The 27,113-nt window shown below is 39.3% G+C and overlaps 1 protein-coding gene and 1 long non-coding RNA gene across 21 annotated transcripts in view; one reads left to right on the forward strand and one right to left on the reverse strand.

Annotated features, from left to right (window-relative positions):
* TFG (trafficking from ER to golgi regulator) overlaps nt 1–22,216 on the reverse strand; it is a 29,424-nt gene extending 7,208 nt beyond the window's left edge. Inside the window, exons 1-6 of one of the 7 annotated variants that reach the window (XM_077883859.1) lie at nt 22,086–22,214; nt 17,028–17,256; nt 13,944–14,027; nt 8,227–8,373; nt 4,006–4,173; nt 592–720 (exon numbers count right to left, since the gene is read on the reverse strand). In XM_077883859.1, coding sequence (XP_077739985.1) covers nt 592–720; nt 4,006–4,173; nt 8,227–8,373; nt 13,944–14,027; nt 17,028–17,256; nt 22,086–22,214 — 886 coding nt within the window. The other 6 variants (XM_077883857.1, XM_077883858.1, XM_077883856.1 and 3 more) reach the window with 6 other exon arrangements.
* The window catches only part of LOC144305180 (uncharacterized), a 36,903-nt gene continuing 30,579 nt past the window's right edge, over nt 20,790–27,113 (forward strand). The window contains exons 1-2 of one of the 14 annotated variants that reach the window (XR_013372214.1): nt 20,790–21,492; nt 24,919–25,235. This is a non-coding gene — a long non-coding RNA (uncharacterized LOC144305180). Of the gene's footprint in view, nt 21,493–23,309; nt 23,653–23,946; nt 24,255–24,918; nt 25,236–27,113 lie in introns of those variants that run through there. The other 13 variants (XR_013372220.1, XR_013372222.1, XR_013372225.1 and 10 more) reach the window with 13 other exon arrangements.

The raw sequence follows: 27,113 nt of genomic DNA on the forward strand, positions 1-27,113 counted from the left end.
AAACCCAGAGAGATTAAATTGCTCATCCAAGGACATCTCACCTAGAGAAGACAAGTTTGATTTAAAATACACTGCTTTTTTCCACAAAAGACATATTGCTAACCGCACAAATATTTAAAGGGCTATTTATCTTTCAAAAAACTACACTTAAGTTATGCTTTACCTCTATTTTAAAAATCTTTTCAATTACAAAAATAATACACAGAAACAAGAAGAGAAGGGAAAAGGAAATAAAACAGCACCTAAATATTATGCAAAATGAAGTGTCACCTCAGGGAGTCACCATGGACCCTCTGGTTACCACTGACTGGTAACTGGTATGAATCCTTCCTGACCTTTTGTCATGTATTTATATTCACATAAGCACTTTTTCAGGTTTGGTTTTGTTTTTTTCAATAATCAGAAGCATATATGACTTCTAACCCAAAAGCATACCATATCAGTAAATCAGAAATTTCTACAACTGTATTCATAAAACGAATGCTTATGTAAGCTCTTTACCATGCATCACCAACAATGCTGCAATAAACATCTCTGCACATTTACCTCCCCAAATAAGTGCTCTTATTTCTATTTTACCTTCACTCTGACCTGCTTGTGTCTGAGCTCCTGTATATGGTGGCTGCTGTGGCTGAACTCCTGGTGGATGAGCTGCAGAGGAGGAGGAAGCAATGCTGTCGGGTGTCCCTGAACGGTCTTCTGCAGGAGCACTGGGTGGCCCTAAATGATCATGAAAAATCAGTTTAGTTCCCAATATAAGACCCTTCCCCAGCAAGCTCAATTAATAAGTTTGTTTAAAAGATACCCAAACCAAAAGTACTATAGAACAAGCAATAACCACAAATGCAACCTTTTACAGTGAATGTATATACTTCATTTCTTCCTTTGCTCCACACTTCTTAAGAATCCAAAGCTATGACTAGAAATCCTTCCCTATACAGTGTAGAGTGTTATATTCCTAAGTACTAACCTCTCTCTGCAAAAATCAAAACCCATCTCTGCAATACCACTATCCTCCACTTCGTGTTACCGAATTCATTTTGTAGGTCAAGCATAAGTATTCCCTTCTACAATGGGCCTCCATTGCCCATAAATCAAGTTCAACCCTCTGGTTTGGTAGTCAAGGATCCAAACAGTACTTCTCACAATTCCTCCTCTTGCATGCCATGCCCCCTGTTAGCTGAAACTAACCTTCCATTTCTTTTATCACTGTTCCCTCCTGTCCCATTTTCATGTATTAAATATAATGTTCTTTACATCCAGTTATTACCCCACACTTCCAGTAAACCTTCTTCACTCATACTTTTTCTGAAGTATACTTTTATTATGACCCTTACCAACTTCAACTTTTCATTTCTGAACAGCTCTCATCTTCCTCTTAGATTACACAAGCTATTTGGGCCAGGCTCCTTTCTGATTCTTTTTGTCTGCCTCACAAAGACTACCTCTCAAAGTCTTCTAAAATAATGAACAAAGAAGTAAATGGTGAGAATCTACTACAGTTCTGATCCTGTGACAGTCAAAAAAGACACTCTGAGGACAACTGTAGATGTTTATTTACTCTTTTAAGTTCTTTCTGTTGGGCAATATAGAGGAGTGGTTAAAGGCATGGACTATGGAGCCAATCTGCTTAGTTTCAAATGCCAGTGTTGCCACTTAGTAGCTCTGGACATACTACCTCATCTCTTTCTGTGCCTCAGTTTCCTCATCTGTACAAGAAAAATACTAATTTCTACTTCATTAAGGTTACTGTAGGGATCAGGAGCTAACAAGAGCTTACAGCAAATATTTATAAGAGTGATTATATCACAAGAGCTTATGTGAGTGATAGCCATTTAGAAAATTCCACATAGGGACTTGCTATTACTTAGCTAAGTTCCCCGAGGGCAAACCTCTACCCTCTGTACTGCTGCATCCCAGAACTCAGCACTTTATTAGGCAACTGTGTGGCTGGCCAATAGAGTCCAGGCACTGACAAGAACCTAGGCTAGGATTCAGAGTGGCAATGCAGAGAAATTGATGGTTACCAGAGTAAAACAGGTTAAGTGCTCATGTTACTGATATTTACATATGTGTACGTAAATACATACATTTTCCTACAAAAAACACCATTACTGACCTAAGAAAGTACATTACTTTGATCCTTCTTTCCTCTCTTGTATGTAACCTATTAGTCAACGTTGCCAACCTATCTTTGTAATACTTTATTCCTCCTTCCAATGTCCACAATTCACTATTACAGTCAAGCTTTTCCCAACAGCAGACATGAATAACTACAAAGTATCCTGGCATTTTCAATGGGCAGTTTTTCTTACTTCAAATAATGTGAATTATATTAATCATGTTATTCTGGTGTGGCATAGACTATGTTCTAATCCAAATTTTAAGCCTGACCTTATATATAACTATTTATTCCTCTATCTGCCATTGCTTAACAAGAAGACATATTCACTCATATTTCAGTTGCTCTAAGTTCAGATGTATCACTTGTGTGATGTCTTCTTTCACCAAGAACATACATCATATACTAATATTTGTCTTTCCAGAATTTCACACAATTCTCTTTAGTGAATAATCCCAGAGAAGTCTCAAAGAAAAAGAAAATAGACTGAATCCTGTATTTCCAGTTACTGATAATGGCAAAGTAAGTGGTCAAGGGGTAACCACTAAAAACCTGGACAAAATAGCAGAAAACAACTATTTGAAATCACTGGAAGTCAACCAAATGTTAAGCAGAAACCAGAAACGTTTACCCCCAATTGAATTACAGTGGCTAAGAATTACAAGCCCTGACCTCTGCAACCCCAACAGCAGAAAGCCATAATGTGAACTTCATGGCTAGCCAACTGGCTGGAAATTTGGAAAAAAAAAAAAAAAAAAATCCCTGGATTAAGAGAGCCACCAAAAGAGGGAGACCTAAAAACCAAGTATAAGCTCTGCCCAAAATCCTCAGCTGGTCATAAAATTAAGAGGTAGACACATAAGAGAGCTCAGGAAAAAAAGCCGCACCAAGAACTGAAAGGGCTGAGCAGAGAGATTAGTTGGTATGCTCCACCGGGACAAAGAATAAGTAGTTTGAATCCATACAAAATAACTCACTGCCAGAGCAACAATAACAAAAAGCCCTCAAAGGAACCTAAAAGAATCCCAAGTCACCACTTTAACCATAATGTCCCGTTTTCAATAAAAAATTATCAGATATGCAAAGAAACAGGAAAATGTGACCCACAATCAAAGAAAAAGGCAGGAAAAAGAAAGTGGACTCCAAATAGGCTCAGATGTTGAAGCAGCAAACATTAAGAGCTCCTATAAATATTTTATTTTTAAAAAATTGTATTTTTAAAGAATTAAAAATGCATCAATGAGTTATAGGGAAATATAGTCTTAATGCAAAAGAACCTCAAAAGAAAAATACTATACAATCAAATGAAAATTCTAGAGCTGTATGTGTAATTAGAATCCAAAGAGAAAGAAAGCAGAAAAAATTCTGAAGTAACAGTCAAAAAATAAAAAGAAATCCTAGTATAGGTGCTGTTTTAAGATTAAAACCATTTCCATAAGAGCACTTTCTACACAAAAGCAAGTTAACCAGAAAGCCACATTTAAATTTAAATTTCTCCAATTTAACATCCAAAGAAAGAAGACATCAAGTGTACTTTAAATCCTACAACAAATCCTTAATAAGATTATAAAATGGTTCAGATTTTAAAAAAATAAACTCTCTGAATTCTACTTTTGAAAGAATTTACCTAAACCAAACTGGTTATTCTTACAGCAGGTTCTATGACAGGGAGAATGCCTAAGAAAGTTTTCCAGGTGCTAGAAATCATCTAGATCTTGATCTTGCTTGGTGTTTTATATAGATATACACAAAAGTAAAAATTTACTGAACTGACCCCCTAAGATTTGTGCACATCACTGTATCTGTTAGCCTTCTATTAAAGAAGGAAAGAAGGAGAAGGAAGGAGAAAGGGAATGAAGGATAAGAGGAAGGAACTAACTTACCTGAAACCTGATCATCTGTTAAGCCAAACGCTGACATGACATTTTTATTGATTTCATCTTGGTTTTTTAAAGGATCAAAAGCTGACATACTTGCTGCCATAACCTGAGTAGATTGTTTTCCAGAAGAATCGGAAGCAGCAGGCTTTTCATCCCTACCATCCACAGTATCTATGAGAGGAATAAACAAAAACTTGTTTCCATTTTATCTATACTCAATAAAGCCTAAAAAATACAAAATAGGGAAAAATATATGTGTATATAGCTTGAAATGTTCAGAGTATCTCTGAATATAATTGTTAATTTTACTTTCCTCTTTACACTTGAATTTTTAAAATCAGAATAAAAAATAATGAAAAATTTTAAAAAGCAGCTTTAAAAAAAAATTATCTACCTCCTTTCCTAAGAATTTTAGATGAGGAAAAGAAATATAAGCTCCTTAACACAGAAAAACACTTGCCCCTTTTTTTGGAGCCCCATGGCCTATATATATCCTACTACCAGATACATTGAGGACTAATGCTTCATTTTGCAAAAGAATAAAGAAGTTTAACTGAAGTTATGATATCAACATTGATGGTCTACGTCTACTTGTCTATTTGTTCATCATTAATTACATGGAAATCTCAAGCCAACCAATACATTAAACACATCCTTTTAATTTGTTACGTCACCGTTAAAATACTTTACAGTTGGAATGATGTGTGTGAGATTTGCTCAAAATAAGAGGGGTGGAAATGTACGAGAGTCTAGATAACATGATACTATGAGCTGACAATTACTTTATTTGGGGGGGCGTTTCACAAGATTGAGAGTATTATGTCTACTTTTGTACATTTTTCCATAAAGAATTTTTTTAATAGAAAAATAAAATTTTAAACATGAGCATGATCAATTTAAAACTATGCTTTTCTTCTAAGGATACTAAGGTATTCAACAGGCATTTGTACCACTATGTTGTAAAAGAAAAGGGATTCAAGAATAACCCACATTTTACAAATAGGAACCTGAAACCAAAACGATATTAAAAACAAAACAAATAAATAAAAAGAATATTGCTAACCATCTACTCAATTAATAATTTTCGATTTTTTTCCTGTTACCAAGCAAATAAATGAACATCAGTTATTAGGTTAACTCTGATCGGTTTGTGAAAAACTCTAAGTATAATATAAGCACACATGGGCTTGCAACTCTTATTCATTCCTATGATTCCACTGGTTACACTAATATTTCCTCCGTTTCTGGAAGAAAACTACCATAAGTACTCCTTTAAAATAAGTCTACCAGTTATTCATCTTCCTCACCAATTTCCTTCCTAATCCTAATTCCAAGGCTATATAGCCCAAAAGTGTATCACACCAATCTTGTAAGTTATTCCCCCTCATGCTACTCCCCTTCACGGTCTGTGCATCCTTCCTCTTACCACAAACTAAATCCATCAGGAAACACAATACTTTATGCCTACCAGCCTTCTAGCTGCTCCTACTAGCTGCTCCGGCTACCGCAACAGATCAATCCAGTGCCCGCAGTAGCCTACACATCATGTTCCTCAGAAAGGAAAGCAAGTACCTAAGAACCACTGTGGAGGCAGACCACTGACGAACGTAGGTAGCCACATGTTTTGGGGTGAGGCCAAACCACATTGTTCTAAGGAGTACTCACAGCTGACAACACCATTTCGTGGTCTAGACTGTTTCTGGTGTAGCATTTTGGGGGGGTTATTTTATGTTATTTTCTTGAGAAGATTATTAAGTCAGGATATATTCTAAAAGTTTAGAAGCTTTAAATTTCATAGAAGGCAGGTGGTCAAGAGCTAGTGATCTTGTTAAGGACAAGAAAGGAAACAAAAAATGAATTACAACCATCTACAAAGCCAAAGCACAGCATGCATTATTCTACTCATTAGATAACTGGGATAGGACACTCTGACAAGAAGGGAGGCCACACAAAGGAACAATGCGTGATGTAATTTCCAAGATGAAGAGAAGAAACCAGTTTTAACATCTTTTACATTAACATCGGTGAGAATAATAAAACATGAAAAATGAAAATAAAGGGTTAATAAAGTGAGGTAATAAAAACAGTGGCAAGAAATACATAAGAACAGAAAGGTTATTTCACCAAACGTAAAAGTTTATAATTCTATTCCTTACAGCAGAATATAAGCTACAATAGGTAATTTTTACACAGTACCAGCTACACTTGTTGAATTTTCATCTAAGTTACATAATATTCTACAGATGCTCAAACCCTCTGAAATTATAAGCAAATGTTGTTGTGTCAGCCATCTATGAATTACTCTGGCAAAATGGCCAAAAGTTTTCTTCAGATTCTGGACCTAAAGTTGGAGCTTTTTGTCTGGAGAGAGAGGGTTCAGAAAAGGCCATTTGCCTTGACGTGAAATATTAAAAGTTTATCAAGAAAAGGTCAGGAAGATCTTATTATAGTATTTCAGCAAATCTCTAATATGCTTTGAAATACAGAAGTAGGGACACCTGGGTGGCTCAGTGGTTGAGCGTCTGCCTTGGGCCCAGGGCATGATCCCGGAGTCCCAGGATCGAGTTCCACATCAGGCTCCTTACATGGAGCCTGCTTCTCCCTCTGCCTGTGTCTGCCTCTCTCTGTGTATCTCTCATGAATAAATAAAATCTTTAAAAAAAAAAATGAAATACAGAAGTGGAACTAGAAATAACTAATCACCAAGTATTTATTAAGAATCTACCATTAGGGATCCCTGGGTGGCGCAGCAGTTTGGCGCCTGCCTTTGGCCCAGGGCGCGATCCTGGAGACCCGGGATCGAGTCCCATGTCGGGCTCCCAGTGCATGGAGCCTGCTTCTCCCTCTGCCTGCGTCTCTGCCTCTCTCTCTCTCTCTCTCTATCATAAATAAATAAAAATTAAAAAAAAAAAAAAAAGAATCTACCATTAATACAATTCCACATAGCTGGAGGAAGAGAGGAAGAGGAAAATTACAGAAAATGCAGTTTTATTTACACTGTATTTAAACTAAAGAAAGAAAACAACTCCAAAACTTAAATGGAGCCAAAAAATATAATCTAGGAGGAGAATCTAATGGCTGCAAGGATTATACAATGCCACTTTCCCAAAAAATCATCTTCTATTAAGTCCCTTATATACAGTCATCCAGACTTTATAAAACTTACTATTTCATAATGCAACTTTAAGCATATAATTTATATGCAAACAAAAATTGTAAAAAAAAACCCACAAGTTTGTTTTTTAAGTGCAACATCTAAGAATACTAAAAGTTGAGGAAAGCAGTTTTTCAAAATCTATTTTCAAGCCCTAATACACAAACTTCAGTCTACATTTTTAAATATATTTGGTCCAAAAACTTTGTCAGTTCCAAATTTGTCAATAAATCTTACTTTATCTTAATATAAACACACTACATATCATCTGTAAAGTGGAAAAAATAAGCTTTTCTTTACATATGATTAAAAACTATGTTTAAGTAAACTTTACAATTTTCCATTTGAACATACAAATCTCAAGTTATTTATTTAAAATTACTTCATATGCCACATAAAACACATGAAATTATTGCAATTCCTAATTATTGTAATTACACTGTAATTATTACAATGGAAAGGGTTCAAAAGAGTCAAAGGGGTTTGAAAACTGACCTATTCATAAACCCAGGGGTTTAAGACTACTTGTAAGGAATTAACCCAAGAGCACTTTAAAAATGGGATTCTTTGGCCCTGCTCTTTAGTAGATTTACAATGAGATCCAGGAATTAGTAAAATAAAATCTCCTGGTAATCCTAAAGGACAGAGGCAAAAATAAGAAAGGGTAACAAGGATGCCAACGTGCTCCTACATAAACAGTTTTTTAAAAAATCTGCAAAAAGATACGAATATATAGAGTATAATGCTAGGCAAAAAGTCAAAGACAAATATCATTTCACTCATATGTGGAATTTAAGAAAGAAATATGAACAAAGGGGAAAAAAAAAAGAAACTAAAAAGATTCTTAACTACAGAGAACTGACGGTTACCAGAGGGGAGGTGAGCTAAACAGATGATGGGGATTTGCTTGTCATAATGAGCACTGGCTGATGTATGGAATTGCTGAATCACTATATTATACACCCGAAATTAATATAATACTGTAAACTATATTGGAATTAAAATAATAATAAATTTTTTTAGAAAGACAAAGGAAGAATAAAGCAGAATAAAATGGATTCACAGTCTACCATTTTCAGGAATACTGCCGGAAGGTCCTGGCTCTCCAGGTGGTTCCAAGCTATCCAATAAGCGGTTCACTTTATTTCTCAGTTCTATCAGCTCTCGACGGAGATATTTCACCTGACTGGATTCAAGGGGTCTTGGCTGGCCATTAACTGGAATAAAAACATTAATTTGCTTAAAATTAGGCAATGTTCTTAACATATCAACACAATAACAGCAATAAGAAAAAACAAATGTAATTTCTTTAAAAAGAGAAACAAAAACAAGATACCAAATGATGTCATTTAAATGAGAACTCTTTTTAAGGAAAGAATTATTACTAATAATTATTACTATTATTACTATTATTACTATTACTATTATTACTAATAGTTTACTTTTTGAAAAAACAAATATTAATCTGTCTTTGTTGATGCACATCTATGGCCTATGATAATGTTGGTTAAAAAAAGTTTTATTAGGAGAAACTACAATAAACTAAAATTTTAATATATATTTTAATAGAAATTATGTACCTTCAAAAGCTCACTTTTTTTCTCCACACTGTTCTTTTTTATATTTTTGAAGTAATATAATAAACACCTTATTCTATACATATATGTTAAAAGCTACAACGTGACTGACAGGTCTGTTATCCCCCTTGCCTATTTTTGACCTAAAAAAATAGCCACCTAAAATAACTGACCTAAAAAGTAACCTATTAAAAAAAAAAAAAAAAAGCAGAATTCTTGAATCCAAATCACTACTGTTCTTCAAAGTAGTTACTTCCAAAAGCAGTATACTAACTATAAAAAGTCAGAGATATTTAATAATCATTGGAGTTTTTTTTTTAATGAAGACAATTACCTCAGTTAGTCGAAATAACCTAAAAAAGGAAAAAAATAAAAGAAATCCTTCAACTAGCAAAAAAAAAAAAAAAAAAGTAAAGCAAGGCTCTGAGTGCAAGCTTCAAGATAAGAGTTCAAAAATTAAACTAAGCGAAAATAGTTTATGCACTGCCGGTACACATATTACAAATTCCCAAGTCAACAAATTAAAAAGGAAATCCATTTGAAAATAGAGGTTCAGGGATTCTTTGTTAAGTTGCAAACATCAAATCTAAGTTTTTTGAAGACAACCCTATTTTTACACACTCCCTATATATAGTTATGAGGAAGTTCAATACAATTTTCTATTACATCCATTTATTACTCATTCTTAGGGTATTACTGGGTTTACTCTAATATCTAGAAAGAAGAAAAGCAGCTCCTGACAACCAGGAACTGGCCTAGTCCAATAAGACAGGCCTTGGTACTGCCAGAAGCTGGGCTGGCTGGCACTCACAAGTAAGCTGCGGTGTTCTCCTGATGAACATGAACAATTTCAAAGAACATCAACAATCACAGAAGATACTCTGGGACTGTGACAGATGAAGACAAAAATAGAGCCACTGCATACTCATGGGAGAACTCGGACAAAACAAGAACAATAACCAAACCACAAAAATGGCCAACATCCCTGGCTAAAATGATTGCTGCTTGTTTTACCAACTGAAGCTTTAGCCTCAATTAATTCCTCCAGCTTCTGCATAAGACTTATTAGTAAGATACCCAATCACAGGACCATCCAATCTAAGGGCAGGGCCCATTTCTTGGAACCTTATCCAAAATCATCTAACATAAACCCAAGCCTATGAAAAATCCTAATACTTTTACTGAGACACCCCACTGTTCATAGTATTCATCCTCCCTCACCGCAATGTATCTGTAGTATTCTCCTTTTCCATCCCTCACATTGCTTATTTGAGCCTTTTTTCTTAACTTTAATCTTAATAGAGGTTTGCTAATTTGTATCTTCTCAAAATTGTTGATCCTATCAATTCCCTAACTTCTAGCTCACTTCTACTCTGTATTATTTTTTCCTAAGTTACTTGTCCTTCTTGTATTGAATACTACAAAATATCCCTTCAAGTTTAGCTTTAGCACACTCTATAAAAACTTCATTATGTAGAAACCATTACTAATTATTTCTAATTCCCATTAAAATTTCTTGACTTGTTTCTTAAAAGCGTATTTTTTTCTTCAAAAGTCCCATAGTCTGTGCTACCTTTTTTGTCCAGTGGTTTCTAATGAGGCCAGAGAGTATAATCTCTAAGATATCTCTTCTCTGATATCTATTGATATTTGTTGGAAAAACCACTATATGGTCAATTTTTATAAATACCCACATGTACTAAAAAAAGCTATACTCCTTCCTGATTGCTAGATGCATAAGACCAAGCCTGTATCTGATTTGTTCAAATTTTCTCTATCCCTACTAATTTGGAGCCTGCTTGATCTACTAGTTTCTAAGGAAAGACTATTAAAATCTCTTTCAAGATTGTAAATTATTTTTCCTTACGGAAAAATCTAAGAAAAATCTAATGCTATGATGCATTACTGTTCAGAATGATTATATAGTCTCAGTGAATCGTATTTTTATTATGAAGTGACTATTACTAATGAATATTTTCACTTAGAGTCCATTCTATAAGTATTGACAACTAGCTTTGAGTTTATCTAGTATGTTTTTAGCCCTCTACTTTCAAACTTTGCAAAGTAATTATTTTAGTATGTCTCTTATAATCAGTGTGTAACAAGACTTTGCTTAACTCCAGTTAAAATCGATCTTTTAACATGTACTTTGGTCCATTTATGTGTATTATTTTGTGCTATTTATCAAGCTTTCTCTTGGCTTCTTTTCCTCATCATCTAGTCAACCACGTAGGTACTCTTGTTTCCTTCTTTCCTTTCCCTCAACTGGTTATTTCTAGTCTCTCTCTAATCACTTAACATTTTAGACATATATACTTCAATTTTTAAAAATCTAAAGTTAATGAGTATCCTCTTCCCAAATACAAGTTTTTAAAATATTTAAATTTCTATCATCCTCTCCTGTCTTACATATAATTATTAATCAGTATTTTGTCCCATCTTGTTTCTATATTCCTAAAACTTTTTTTTTTTATAATCAGTGCTCATTTAAATTTACACGTTAACCAGTTTATTTGCTCACAACTTCTTGCATGTTTCATCCTTCTTCTGGACTCAAATTTCCTTCTTGCCTAAGTATTATTTTAAAAAACTCTTTCAACAAGGCCCATGAGTGATGTAATTCTCAGTCTTTACTTGAATTTTATTTTCATTTTTATTTTTTTGAGAAAGAGCACACAAGGTGAGAGAGAACCTTAAGCAGGCTCCATTGCCAGCACAGAGCCCAATGTGGGGCTTGATCCCATGACCCCAAGATTATGATGTGAGCCAAAATCAAGAGTCAGATGCTTAACTGGCTGAGCTACCCAGGCACCCAGAAATTGTTATCTCCCCTTATTCCTCAAGCCTAGCAGACTACAGAAAACTACTTTTCCAGTTACTTTTCTGATCAGTTTGAAAATGGTACTCTATCTCTAGCTTCTACTAGTATTATGAAGAAGTCTACCAACACAGTCTAATTGCTTTGTAGGTGATGAGTCTTAAGTCTCTCAGGCTACTTTTTAAGATCTCTTCACCTTACATATTTCCCAGTTTCGTGACAGCATGTCCAGTGGAGTTTTATTCATATCCTGTTCACAACTCACTGTGCCTCCTGAATCTGTATCTTTTATATAATTCTGAAAATTTCTTTACCATTATCTCCTCAAATATTTCCACTCCTTCTTTATCTCTTTCTTTAAAGTCTTAATGGAAATAGGCTGGACTTTCTCATTCTCCAATTCTATCTCATATTTTTCATCTCTGTTTTTATGCTTGATTCTAGAATTTCTTTAGACTACCTTCCAGTTCACTAATTCTCTCTTCAACTCTCTTCTCTTCAACTCTCAACAACTAATCAGTTGTTCTCCCTCTCCACCCTGTATTTAATTTTAATGATATTTTTCTTTTCCAAAAGTTACCTTGATTTGTTTTTAAAATCTGTTTATTCTTTTTCCATACTGCCTTGTTCTAACATTCTTATTTCTTTTGTATCTAATAACCTTTAACACATATCTCATAGATGATCACTTCTATTAACTGAAGTTCTCAGAAGTCTACTCCTATTACTAGTTGTGGCCATTGTTTCTTGCTTATATGGACTGTTTCACGTGTGTCTTACAATTCTGAACTCTAAGTTCATCAACAGGATCCCATCTAGGAGAAGCCTATGACCTGGATTGAGAATATATTCCTTCTAAGAGATTTCTGCCTATCCTTAACATTTTTTTATGTTTTTTTCTGGGCTTGAAAGTTCCCAAACTATGTAGACCGTTTAAATTTAAAACCAACTCATCTAAGGCCCACAGTTATAAATCCTTAAGGGAGCTTTCACAAACCCAACAGCCCAGGGTACAAGAGCTTCCTGTATCAATTCCATGACTCGTTCTGTATCAATAGAGAGGTATTTTTCCTTTTTCCTATCTAGGGCCTATGACCCTAGATACACTGAGGGCCTATGACCCAAGGTCTCTAAACACCAAGTGATTAGTCCTTAGATTATGTAGAATAAAACCTTGACCATCACCACCAAAAGTATACCAAGTCTCAGCCTTTGGTACTTTTGGTCCTGGTTTTTAATTCCAGGTATCTTTTGGTCCCTGAACATTTCTCTATACTTCAAAAAACACACTTGTAGTAGTTGATCTAGGATGTCCTCAGTATTTCTAGAAGGAAGGCTTTCAGTTTATCCTGATAGCAGGCTAACAGTGGTTAAGCATTCAATACTGTAACAAGATACCTTCTATCTAAAAAATTTTTAAGCAGTTTTTGTTATTAGCATTTTAAAATCTGATTCACATTCATCCTTCCTAGGTGGAAATGAAATAAATACAAATTAAATCAACTGGCCAACATCATGTTTCATGGAACTGTAAGGTTCAATGCCAAGTACTTTTTAAAAATGCTAAATAAAACATTCCGAAAAAAGGCCCAGATTTTATTTTTCACATAATCATACTACCACTTTAACTCTAATCACTTCTATCTTATCCCTGAGGAGTCCTGCCTTACAAATTTGTTAATGTCTATTAAGAAAACAAATCTAAAATATTAAAATTAATCTATTTGTTTTATCAAACTACTTCTAATTTAATCTTTAAGTACTCCTTGAAAAATAATGTCTACAGTATTGAGTCCTATATGTTAAGCCTTGAGAAGCAAAAACACGTTATAGAAGATAATTATATACACTAAGAACTTAATAAAATAAACTTAATAAAACTAAAACTTAATAAAGGTAGTTTTAAACCTGCATTTTCAATCCTGGAAATTCTTCTATAAGTGGCATCCATTATTATGTAGGGAACTGAGCAAATAGGAGAATTTAAACATGCCTACTTTCTATTTATCTCCGAAGGAAAAAAAAATACTTATACCTAATAATTCAAAAATTCAGATATAACTGAAAAAGTTATCACTTAATTCTGAATGTTTAAAAGGAGTAAAGCTGGGGTGCCTGGGTGGCTCAGTCAGTTAAGCGTCTGCCTTCAGCTCAGGTAATGACCCCAGAGTCCTGGGATCCAGCCACGAGTGGAGCAGGGCTCCCTCAGTGAGGAGTCTGCTTCTCCCTCTCCCTTTGCCCCTCCCCACCACTCATACTCTCTTCTCTCTTGCTTGTTCTCTCTCTCTCTCTCTCTCTGATAAAAATTTTAAAAAATAAAAATAAAAGGAAAAAGCTAAAAAAAACTTCAACAATACAATATAGTAAATTTATTAGAAAGTTTACCACTTACCAAATAATGTCAGTTTCAGTATTCTACTACACTGAATTGCAAAAGAAAGGTCAGAACTATCAAAAATGGTTATAAGATCTCCATCTGGAATTTAAAAAAAAAAAAAAAAAAAGTAAGTTTCAGATTTATGTGTCAGTAGTAAACCAGGATATACATTTTAATTAAAATCTAACTGTAGATCACAGAACATAATTAGAATCTCCCATAAGAACTTTAAACAATAAAGGATCTGGGAAAGATCTATTCAAAAGGATACTATATCCATTTTGCTTATTACTTTTACAGCAAGGTTATTTACCATATCCTCATAAGAAAACCCAAAACATAGCTAAGCTTAATGTACTGAATGATCTTTTACAAATTACTAGGACATTGAAGGTAGCAATATAACAAATTACTGGTTTAGACTAAAATCTTCCCGTACCAAAAAATTTAAATATATTTATCAAAAGTTAAAAAAAATATAGATTCCCAAGGTTCAAATTTTAATCCTAAGTACAGTAAAATACCACTGATACCAATGGAGGGGCAGCTTTATAAGAGTAAGTAAAAGGATCACGGATCATTTTGATACGAAGATGAAAACTATTAACTCTCCTTAGGAAAAAATACTCATATATACAAGATTCTGTAATCTCCTAGATCTCAAGGTTAAAGAATATTATAATCAGCTTCTTGATTCAAAAGCTTTCAAAGGACTAGGGGAAAAAATGTTCTCTAGAGAGAACAAGAACAGAAAAGCAGACACGGGCAAGGAGATGACCAGGAGCCTCTGCCAAGTGTCTTCACACACACAGGTGGGTTGGGGCATGAGGATGATAGTTCTGTCCTGGGGAGGCTGCTGCAAGGATGCTCCACTACACCAATTTTAACACTGATTAAACAGATTTATTTTGAACAAAGGTGGCAACAAAAGCCATAACTGAGAATTTTATCATTGTTTTTAGATCTTTAAAACCAGACCCACTTCTTATAACGTTTCTAATGCTCATCTTCAGGGATTCTACTCATATACATATTTTTAATGAAGTATATATGTAAAAGAAGGAAACTTCTAGCTACCATTTTTATTTTCTGAATTTCACAACAGAAACAATACATATGATAGCAGGAACTTTACCCTACACCACCGCCCTAATACCCAACAGTCTATGGAACACAAATCTGTACAATTCAAAACATGTAGAAACACCATGAAAAAGAAATTCAATGTGATAACCGGATGTGGAGGACAAAGTTTCAACAATAAGGATACCCTAAGCTAAGGCCCACAAACTGATCCCAATGGTCAAAATCTCACATTTATAGGACTGTGAGCCAAGAACACTTTTTACACTTTTTAAAAGCTTTTAAAGAAAAGTGGATGAAATAGATGCCTATATGACCTACGATGCTAAGATATTATCTGATCTTTTAAAGAAATGATTGCTAAGCCTTGTCCTAAACGAAAATAAGGCAGTTAAGAAAAAGCCAGATAAATAGGTCAGTTTAAGGTAACCAAGTTTGAGGTAAATTAAGGCACATACCTGGAAGTCAAAGAGGTGAAAGTCAATGTATTATATATAAATAGATGAGATTTATAGCTGTTCCAAATCATCAAAACTCCAAGAAATTGCTCTTCTTTACTGTCCTTTACTTGTAACTCCTTTACTGTCCTACTGACTCTCAAAATTAGTTTTGGGTACGATTAGATCATATTTTATTTAAAAAAAATTACACCTGTAGCTAAATGGCCAGCTTAGCTAATCATCAGTTTCACAGTGTAGGTTGTTGGAAAGTGGGCCAACTAGGGAGATACTCCAAGCCACTGACATCTCAGCAGAGCCATGTGATTGGGGTTTGGCCAATGTGATGTGAGCAGAAATGATATACATTACCTCAAGGCCTAGAGACTATAACTGCCCCATGTAACCCTCTACACTGTGTCTGCGTCCATCTGCCTGCTGATGTTAATGCTTCAGGTGAGCTTGTAAGCCATGTTTGAACACAATAGAGCTTCTGTCACTGTGGATCTCTAAATAAGTGTTAAACCACTGAAATTTTAAGATTTCTATTACCAAGAGCTGACACTGCTTCAAGCCAGCACACAGAGACACAGAGAAGCAGCTGTTAGTGATAAGAAAACCAGGGCAGCAGAGTCAAAGATGTTAAGGGATAAGAGTATTTTTTAAAAGACAGTATGGGTACAAGATGAAACAGACTAAAAATAAATTCAGCAGTAAGAAAGACTGGTAACCGGGCAGCCCCGGTGGCGCAACGGTTTGGCACCGCCTGCAGCCCGGGGTGTGATCCTGGGGACCCGGGATCGAGTCCCGCATCGGGCTCCCTGCATGGAGCCTGCTTCTCCCTCTGCCTGTGTCTCTGCCTCTCTCTCTCTCTCTGTCTCTATGAATAAATAAAATCTTTAAAAAAAAAAAAAAAGAAAGACTGGTAACCACTTAAAGCACAATTTGCAGTAGAGATGTTTACAAAGAAGACAGGTTTAAAGTAAATGAAATAAGGATAATCTACTATTAAAATTCCACTGTATGTTTGATGCAACATTTGTCATGTAAAATCCACTGCCATAAAAATGGTTTTGTGGTCAAATGAATCTAGGGACACTGCATTCTATAAACTGACAATGTACATCAGCATATTACATGTTCTGAAAATTTCTGCACTAAAGAAACACATTTCTGTTTCAACCAGCTTTCCCACACTTAGTTGACCGTGAAAATCTTTATCATTCAATTATCTACTGATACCTCTTTCACTTTGGGAAATATGAGTGAAAGTTCGGTTTTAAAAGCAAAAAGGAAACCAGAATTGCTTGAGCAGGAAGAGAAACAAAAATGCTTATAAAAATATATATGATAGTTCTATCACTTAAAACCCCATTTCTAATAATAAATCACTTAGCTATTTTTAACTTATAAAAGACTTATAATTAACTACATGAACATCTAATTAAAGTGGGTACTCAATTATAACAGAAGGGAATAAGATTTTTGAGCTAGTTCAATAAAAGATAGGCAAAAAAAAAAAAAACCACCCACATATAATACTTAGACTTTTAATGACTAACTTTAGAAACAATCTTACCTTCATCTTTGTATTTTATCGTAACTTCATCATTACTCAGGAGTTTTCCTCTGAAAACTCGCTGCATCATTAGCACTAATTCATCATAAGTAATATCTTCATTATGAATGGGAATTCGTCGAATATCCTCCCCAAGTTGAGCTTTGATGATTAGCTTCCCACTTAGGTCCAACTGTCCATTCATGGTGGACTCCAGGATGTTGTGTATATATATAACTCTACGGAAAGACTGATAAAATAGTTTTGATGATTAACAGCTCTAAAAACATCTCTTAAAAGTTGAAAAGCAAAAATACTATTAGAATCTAAGAAATTCTGGCTTTCAAAAGAGATTCACTGTTCCAATATTACCACATTCATCATGTTAAAATGGTCCACAGATAACTTTATTACGTGCTTAAGAAAACAAGTTTTATTTTATGTTTATTATTATTTTACCCACATACCTACTGCTTATGACATTACCATTTCTAACTTTACTTGTCTAAAAACAAACTCCTGATCTTCCCCACAAATTTTGCTTCTCCTGTAGTTGTCTTTATGTTAGTTTCTTCCCTCTAGCTGTTTATGAGAAAAAAAAAAAAAAGTCCACCAAATAGCCAAAAACCTGCCACTACTTTAAAAATAGCTCTATATTCCAATCATTTCAGTACCTTTACCTCTGCCAACTTATCGAAGCCAGATCAACTCTTGCTTGCATTACTGCAAAAGACTCCTAACTGGCCTGCCTTTTAATCTATTCTCAACATCAGTTGATCAGTTATTACATCAGTTTTAATAGATTAAAAGCTATTCTCAACATCAGTTATCCTGTTAAATAAAATCTAATGTCACTCTGCTTAAAATCTCCCCAATACAGTCACATCTCACTTTTAGTAAAAGACCAATAAGGTCATGATCTGGCCTCTGGCCCCTAGCCAAGTATTTAACCTCATTTCCTACTTTTCTCCCTGGTTACACCACTGCACCCATACTTTAAGTTCTCCTTCTCAACTCAAGGCTTTTGCACTTGCTGTTCACTTTGTCATGAGCCCTTGTCAGAACTCTCAAGATTCAGATCTCTGATAAAATGTTCACTTCTCAGAGATCTGTCCTGACGACCTAAACTAAGATGGATCCTCTTTCACTTTCTTATCCTGCTTCAATTTTCTTCAAAGCACTTATCACTATCAGACATTAAAAATGCATTAATTTTGTATGGTCTTTTCCACTAAAAATTAAAGAAGTAATTGGTTTTGTGCATGGTATTCCTAAGTCTAGAACAGTGCCTCACACCTGGTACTTACTCAATTTTGTTACCTGGAGGACAAATAATACTGACTTCCACACTCTATTTAGCCTGTAACTAAATGATAATCCTGAAGAGAAAAGCATTTGTGAACATTAAAAGAGAGGTCTCAAATTTTTCTCTTTAAATAAGAAAGACTTCAATGGGACCCTGGGTGGCTCAGCGGTTGAGCATCTGCCTTCCATTCAGGGCATGATCCCGGGGTCCTGGGATCGAATCCCATGTCGGGCTTCCTGCATGGAGCCTGCTTTTCCCCCTTCCTGAGTCTCCGCCTTCTCTTTCTCTGTGTCTCATAAATAAATAAAATCTTTTAAAAATAAATAAGAAAGACTTCACTAACATTTTCTCTAATTTTCCAATTTTAGGGTCTTAAGGAGAAGAGACAAATGAGTGACATTCTTCTGAGCTTTCTAGTAAGACTGTACACTATTGCCTCTTAATACCTAAGTCAGCCCTCCGCAGGCCTTAGTGGATGTGTATGATCAGGTTGCATTATTTTCAGAAAGAAGATAACATCAGAGAACTAGGCACTAGATACTAATTTACTACAGAATATTCCCTTCTTGGGTTTTACTTTAATCCTAATTTCAGGTTATTATTTCAGGGTGATTATCCTGTAACAACACTGTAATTCTAAACTCAAAATACAGTCTGAGGTCTCTAGCAATTTACCATGGTTGCTATAGTTATAGAAAACCCACTTACAATTAAATAATGTGTTAGTATTCCTTCTCCTCAAGGCCTAGCCCTTGTTTTCAAGACCATGTCCCTGAATACATCATCCACAACCACTGAGCATTTCCTGCTTCAACTCCCGTCTCCTCCCGCCCCAAGGAAATGCTCTCTCAAACTGCTGACGGTGCCCTACAATCTCCTACTGGCCACATTCTGGTTTCAACCTCATACTTTACTACTGGCAGGTTTCTGTTTTCTCCTCTTAACTTTTTAACATTATAGTGGGTTTTCGTGCTTCTGTACAATTATTTCTGTTGTGTGTGACACCACCCCAACTACCCTTCAAATACTTGAAGTTTTCATGAATCCTAATTCATTTCGTGAATATTACATACGCCCTAATATTCTTAATATAAATGCCCTATGTCCTTCCAACTACTCCTTAATTGAATGTCTCTAGTCCTCCTTGTCATATTCTGAAGAGATTACATTTATTAATAACATCCTTTCTTTTTAATCTTAGAAATACTTTTTCCCATGATGCGCTGACCAACAAATCATATAGTGATAGCTTGGAAATAAATTTCCCAGTTATTATAACAGATTCTTTAAAATTTTGCCATTTAGTGTGGACTCAAAGTCGTCAGACTTGAAGGCCTATATCCTTAGATTTTTCCCTTTATCAGCAGGATGAAACTTAAGCTCCCTTTAGCCTAATATTAAATACCCTCCATGATTTGTCCTTCCCTTCTTTCTACCCTTCTCCCTTTTTATTTCTGTACTCGTATTATCTGTATTTTAGAGCTTGTGTTAATAACTTCAAGATGAGGCATTAGATACTGAATCTAACATTCTAAAGTCAGTTCAGAACAGAGCGGATTGTTTCTAGATCTGGATGCTTAGCTGGTCTTAATGTAAAACAGAATAGTTTTTTATCTGCCAGTTCTCACAATGGGCTTCTCACCAACACTGTGATTAACGGAAACCTCCATATAACCTCTTCCACCTGTTAGCCAAACTGCCATCTTCATTCAGGAAACATCTACTTAATACCTACTATGTGCCAAGCTCTGAAGTGTAACTACTTCAACAAAATGGTAAAGACTCCACCTTGTTGACCTTACAGTCTGAAAGAAACAAAGAACTTCAGTAAAGTCAATGTATGTTACTTCCGCCTGTGGCGTAAACCAGCAATAAACAATTAAGGGTCAGGGCTTAGCTTCAGCGAGATGTTACTACCTACTCTGAGCAGCACCTCTTAGGAGTGCCTGACATATAACAGGTATGTAAAGACTTGTCCTGTTCCCTCAGCAAAAGATGAATGGGAAATAATAAAGTTCTGATAAGGGGGACTGGGAGAAGCTGTACTGTTTAGGGTCAGCCCCTAAGACGGACCTTCACACTCTACCTTCTTTATGAAGCCAGAAGTGATTCCCCCCAAGTCCTAAGTAAATTTCCAATACTGGGCAGCCCCAGGGGCTCAGCAGTTTAGCACCTGCCTTCAGCCCAGGGCATGATCCTGGGGTCCCGGGATCGAGTCCCACGCCGGGCTCCCTGAATGGAGCCTGCTTCTCCCTCTGCCTGCGTCTCTGCCTCTCTGTCTCTCTGAATAAATAAATAAAATCTTAAAAAAAAAAAATTTCCAATACTGAATGTAATGAACAGTACGTCTTTTTAATTTCAGGGGGACTGTTCAAGGCTCATTTCCAATGGATCCGAAAACATTCTTCTATTTTACTTTGTTTCCACCATGTTTGCCTGCAAATTCCCTTACTCCTGGGTGTTTCCCATGCGCTGTAAACTCCCTGCGTCCAGGAACCAGGGCTTCTTTCATAAAGCTGTCCCCAGTCTGTGCAGCCATCTCAAGACACGCACACAATCATCACAAAGCTAAGGACGCCACAAAATTTTCCCTTTCTGGGGAAATCCCATTCCCACATTTCCTTGTGGAACAGTCTTCAAGTCTGTTTTTTCTCAAACTCCAGCTCGCCAGGTAGAAACAGGTATGAACTCCCAATTGCCAGGTGAGGTCCTGACAGCACGGTCTTCTCCCATCCGGTCCGGACCCCACTCCGAGGTGCACCAACGACACAGCCACCGACCCACGAGGCCCTCCAACGGCATCAGCGCTTCTAAGCCCTGAAGAATAAAGCGACCTGCCCAGAGGCGCACGAGGCCCGCGCCCTGAACCGCGTCTAGGCTCAGCTCCCCTCTCCCCGGGGGCAGAGCCCGCTCGAATTCGGAGGGGCCTGCTTGGGCACCTCCACGCGGAGCCGTTTCAAGAAATTCTAAGCAAAACCAATCGTTGAGGAGTCCGAGGAATCCAAGGAGCCACAAACCCTGCCGGACCAGGAAGATGGTAAAAACTCCCACCCGTGACCTTAGGCAGGTACCTCCCCAAGCCTCACTTTCATCGTGTGCAAAATGAGAACGTCTAATTTAAAGGATCTTCGTGATGATGACACGGTACCGTGCATCTACAATAACTCGGCGCGGCTCACGGTAAAGTAAACTTACAAGTTCGCTATCAGAGCAGCAGCATCGCTGCAAAACTGGGCTGGGCCTCCGGACGGCGCTGGCTAAGCCGCGACCCGGCTGAGGGGCCAGGTCCTCCCGGGTGACCCCCGGGTGACCCCCGGGCGCCCCCCGCCAGGGCCCCGCGGGGGAGGCGCTCGCCGCCGGCCGCCCGGGCCGCTCCGGGGTCCACCGGCTGCCGGACCCCGACCCCGACGGCGACCCCGACCGCGACCGCGACCCCGCGACCCCGCGGAGCGCAGCACCCGCCGCCCCGCCCCGGACCCCCGCCCCGGGCCGCCGCCGGCTCCAGCGAGGCCCTCCCGGCGCTGCGCCGTCTCCCGCCCGCCTCGCCCAGAGCGGCCGCGCCCCCGGCCCCGGCCCCGGCCCCGGCCCCCCCGGCGGCCATACCGGTTGCCGAGGCCGCTGCGGCCGCCTGTCCGCGGGTGTCCGCCGGCCGGGCCGGGGCGCTGGGCCGTCGCGCGGAGGCTGCGGTCGCGGCCCACTCGGCTGCCCTCCGCTCGCGCCGCCGCACCCCACCAGCCGGCTCGCGCGGGCCCCGGCCAATCGCACCGACCCACCGAGCCTAGCGCGATGTCGGCCCAGTACGTGGCAGGTGGGGGAAGAAGAGGGGCGGGCGCTACAAGAGCGGAGCGGGGGGAACTGCCCTTTCGCTCCGCCTCCCGGCCGACGGCCAACCCAGCACGCATGCGCAGCGGCGGTGGCGCGGCGCTCACGGCGCTCGCGCATGCGCCGGCCGGAGTCTCCGCCTTCTCACTGGACGGCGGAGCCGGCCGGGGGCGCGCATGCGCAAGGCGTGACCAGGCACTTCCGGTGTTCCTGAAAGCTCGGCTTTCGTGTCTCTCGCCCGTGGGTGGGGCGTGCGTTGCGCTTGTGGGCGCGGACCCGGGTCAAAGTGGGGCGTTTGTCCAGATTTGGGTGGGGTGGGGTTTTTTTTGTTTTGGGGGGGTTTTGTGATCATTGTCATTCTCTTAGTCGTGTCCTGAAAAAAACGAATGCGTTTCTCCGTCCTTCCTTCCTTGCTGGGCACCGCGACGCTGCTTCGAGCACCGGGATGGGGATGGGGATGATGGGGAAGGGGATGGGGATGATGAGGAAGGGGATGGAGATTATGATGGGGAAGGGAATGGGGATGATGGGGATGATGGGAATGGGGATGATGGAGATGATGATGGGGATGGGGATGGGGATGATGAAGAAGGGGATGGAGATGATGATGGGGAAGGGAATGGGGATGATGGGGAAGGGGACGGGGATGAGGATGGGGATGATGGGAATGGGGATGATGGAGATGATGATGGGGATGGGGAAGGGAATGGGGATGATGGGGATGATGGGGATGATGGGGAAGGGGACGGGGATGATGGGGAAGATGATGAGGAAGGGGATGGAGATGATGGGGAAGGGGACGGGGATGATGAGGATGGGGATGATGGAGATGATGATGGGGATGGGGAAGGGAATGGGGATGATGGGGAAGGGGATGGGGATGATGAGGAAGGGGATGGAGATGATGATGGGGAAGGGAATGGGGATGATGGGGATGATGGGGAAGGGGACGGGGATGATGGGGAAGATGATGGGGATGGGGATGATGGGGAAGGGGACGGGGATGATGGGGATGGGGATGATGGAGATGATGATGGGGAAGGGAATGGGGATGATGGGGATGGGGATGATGGAGATAATGATGGGGATGGGGAAGGGAATGGGGATGATGGGGAAGATGATGGGGATGGGGATGATGGGGATGATGGGGATGGGGATGATGGGTTTGAGAGCAAGGAGTTTCCTGGAGCGTTGGCGGGACCGGGCGGACCTGGGCGTGTGCGAAAGGGAAAGTGCAAAACTAAGGCCGCTAAGAATTGCGGAGGCCTTTTTGGAGAATAAGGCAGCGTTGCCCAATGGGCTCTCCTCTCTTCTTATCTAAGGCGTTCGTTTTATTTATCTTTTTTTTTAATTTTATTTTTTTTAATTATTTATTCATGAGAGACAGCGAGAGAGAGGCAGAGGGAGAAGCAGGCTCCATGCAGGGAGCCCGACGCGGGACTCGATCCCGGGTCTCCGGGATCACGCCCTGGGCCGAAGGCGGCGCCACCCGGAGACCCCCTAAAGCGCTCGTTTTCGGTGGGCGTTTTGCTGCGGAGCGCCCCGGCTCAGCCCAGGCTGGGTCGCGGAGGGGGTTGGGAGTCGCTGGGGAGGCTCTGCGGGCCTCAGGGTGGCCGGGAACCCTTGGCTCGCGCCAGGCGCTGAGCGGAAGGCAGGACGAGCTCGAGGCCTCCGGTGCTCCAGGTCCTGCCTGGCGGACTTGGGGTAAAATGAAATGAATCCAGGGAGACGACTTAGGTTCTTTCAGTACTATGAATAGACTGGTGCCTTTTTTTCTTCTTCTTTTTTTTTTTTTTTCAGTTAAAAGTGAAAAATTCTGTTTGAGAGTGAAATATATATGACTTCGGAATGCTCTCTGCCTCTGAATTATATTTTCCAACGCTGCGTGTGTTGCCCTCTGAGCAATTGCTTTGCAGGGGTTGAAGAGCAGAGGAATGAAGGAGTGAAAAAAAAAAAAAAAAGTTCCTGACTTTCTCCAAAGGCTGTTTTTTGTTCTTCACGACTTGTTATTTAGAACTGAATAATCCAGACTTACGGGATTGTGCAATTGTCCAGTAATAATATTCTAATGTCTTTGAGATGGTTTGAGATTGGATAAAAGCACACAGATACGGAGGGAGGTAAAATATCCCCTGAAGGAAGTGAGTTATGATGCAGGAAAAGATGTTAGGGTTTGAAGCCAAGGGAATTCTTATGAAAGCAGGGGAAGAGGACCCGAGGGCAGAAAGCTGCCCTCGGGTTATGAGTGGCCCCTTACATACTTTGAGGTTGGGAAGGTGTTAGAGATCATGTAAGTCTCCAATTTTGGAAGCAATTTTTCCAGGACCTTGAGGAGGGTAGCTACTGTTGGGGAAAGGTCATTTATTACCATCTAATAAAACTTTAGCCATGAGACCCTTCAGGTATATCAGTGGGCCATGTGCTTGGGCAGTGATCGCCAAGATGTGTCTTGGGGGGTAGAAATAAAGGGAATTTCCAAAGGAATGTTTATGTGCTAAAGTAGGCTTACAGGGCCCTGGGGATCCGGCTAAGCTTGCCTTCTGCCCTTAGCAAAGTATGAGCATCAAGGCGGTTGAGTCCCTGCAGGAATGTCACTCTGCCTGTTTCAAGGACTTGTCGATGGGCTGTAGGTAGTAAGGAAATTTAATAATTTTTCTTCTGCCTTTGTTCCCCACATCAAATTATACCACTGTCAGTCTTTCTAAAAAGAGGATAGATCCTGGGGCAGGAGACAAGGAGATGAACCTTAGCCTGAAATAAGGGGAAACAATTTCTTCTCTTTAGGTTCCCAGGAAAGGGGCACTCCCTCAAGTCCCGCCGAAGTACCCTGCTCCTTCTTACACTGCGACTGGCTAGAAACTAGGAAAGAGGCACCCATAGTATGGTCTTGTGGAGGGGCTGGTGCATTTGGACTCTAAAAGCAGCTTGAGGTTCTTTATGTTGAAATCCCTTCATGCTTCATCCCCAATTGCCTTAAGTCCTGTTCAATGTTAAAACCTGTTCCCAGCTACCACTGTGGAAATTGAGAGATGGGGCGGTCAGTAATCCTCTTCAGGTCAAAGGATCAGTAGTTGCTGCACAAGGCAAGAAGTGAGAAATGGGTGAGTAAAACGTCATTTGGAAGCCAGATCAGAGGTTCAGGTGACATGAGGCAAGAAGGATGTCTAAGTAACTTTAAAGTATTTCCCCAGGATTCTCCAGAAAAAATACATTTTAAAAATTTTAATGAACAATTTTTTAAAAGATTTTATTTATTTGTTCATGAGAGACATAGAGGCAGAGGGAGAAGCAGGCTCCCCGCTGGGAGCCCAATGCAGGACTTGATCCCGGTACCTCAGGATCACACTCTGAGCTGAGCCACCCAGGTGTCCCTAATGAAGAACTTTATAAAAGATCTCACCTCCCACTATCCCAGATACAGGCTTACAATGTGATTAAGCTTGAAATCAAGGACACTTGGGTTTATTTATAGGTCATAGAGCAGGTTTAGAGAAGCAGCTGAATGCGTCAAATTGCCCCTCCAGATTATAAACAACTTTAATAACCAAAACCATATCCAGTTCATTTTCTTGTTTCAGCTTAATACTAAATTGCCCCCAAAAACTTCAGTAATCTTTCCTCATCCTTGATCCTACAAAACAATCACATTTCAAAAATTAAGAGCATAATGAACAGCAGGAACTCATTACCTAACCCAAGTATTAGAACATTCCCAATAAATCATGTCTTCCTGTGTGCCTCTCCCCAAGGTGGTCCCCAGGCCTCTCTCCTGAACTTTATGTTTAATATTGCATGGGTTTTTTTTGTTTTTAAAGCTTCTATAGAGTTTAATCATATATATGGGCCTATAGGATATGTTGTCAGTTTTGTTGATAGGCATTATGTAGAGTATCATCTCTGCGGTTTTCTGGAACAATTTTTGCACTCAGTATTATGTTACTGAGATATCCATATTGCTACAAGTAGCTGGAATTCATTTGTTTTCATTGCTGAATAATATTCCTTTGGGAGAGTATACCACAAAATTTTTTTTTAATATTTTATTTATTTATTCATGATAGGCAGAGACTCAGGCAGAGGGAGAACCAGGCTCCACGCAGGGAGCCCGATGCGGGACTCGATCCCAGGACTCCAGGACCACGTCCTGGGCCAAAGGCAGGCGCTGAACCACTGAACCACCCAGGGATCCACCCACAAATTTTTAAAATCTGTTCTATCAAAGTATATTTTTTTTTAATTTTTTTATTTATGATAGTCACAGAGAGAGAGAGAGAGGCAGAGACACAGGCAGAGGGAGAAGCAGGCTCCATGCACTGGGAGCCCGATGTGAGACTCGATCCCGGGTCTCCAGGATCGCGCCCTGGGCCAAAGGCAGGTGCCAAACCGCTGAGCCACCCAGGGATACCCTATCAAAGTATATTTAAATAGTTTCCAGTTCCTGCTGTGTGCCTCCATAAACATCCTTTAGTGTGTCTTGTGTACAAGAGTATCTCTTGGGACGCCTGGGTGGTTCAGGTGGTTAAGCATCTGCCTTTAGCTCAAGTCATGATCCTGGACTCCAGGGATTGAGTCCCACGTCTGACTCCCTGCTCCTCTGCCCCTCCCCTGCTCATGCTCCTGCTCTCTCTCTCAAATAAATAAAATCTTTTTTCAAAAAAATGAGTATCACTTGTTAGATGCTAATACATGGATTACTGAATGGTAGATTATGCAAACATTTAGCTGTATAAGATAATGCCAACTCTTGGTATCACTAGGACTTTTTTGTGGGGGAGGAAGGGATAAATGGTAACGTTCCGTGGTCTTATTGACCATAAAGATTACATTATAACTCTGACTTTTTGTACCAGACATTTGACATCTAGACTTTTGGTCCCTTATGAAATCTCATGTGATTGTTCTGTGTCCTTACGTATGATTCTGTCTTTGAGTATCTTGTTCACCACTGTGCTCTCCTCCACCCAACTTGAAGGCTGTGA

Source organism: Canis aureus, chromosome 35, assembly GCF_053574225.1.
Source record: "Canis aureus isolate CA01 chromosome 35, VMU_Caureus_v.1.0, whole genome shotgun sequence".
In the NCBI taxonomy this organism is placed as follows: domain Eukaryota; kingdom Metazoa; phylum Chordata; class Mammalia; order Carnivora; family Canidae; genus Canis; species Canis aureus.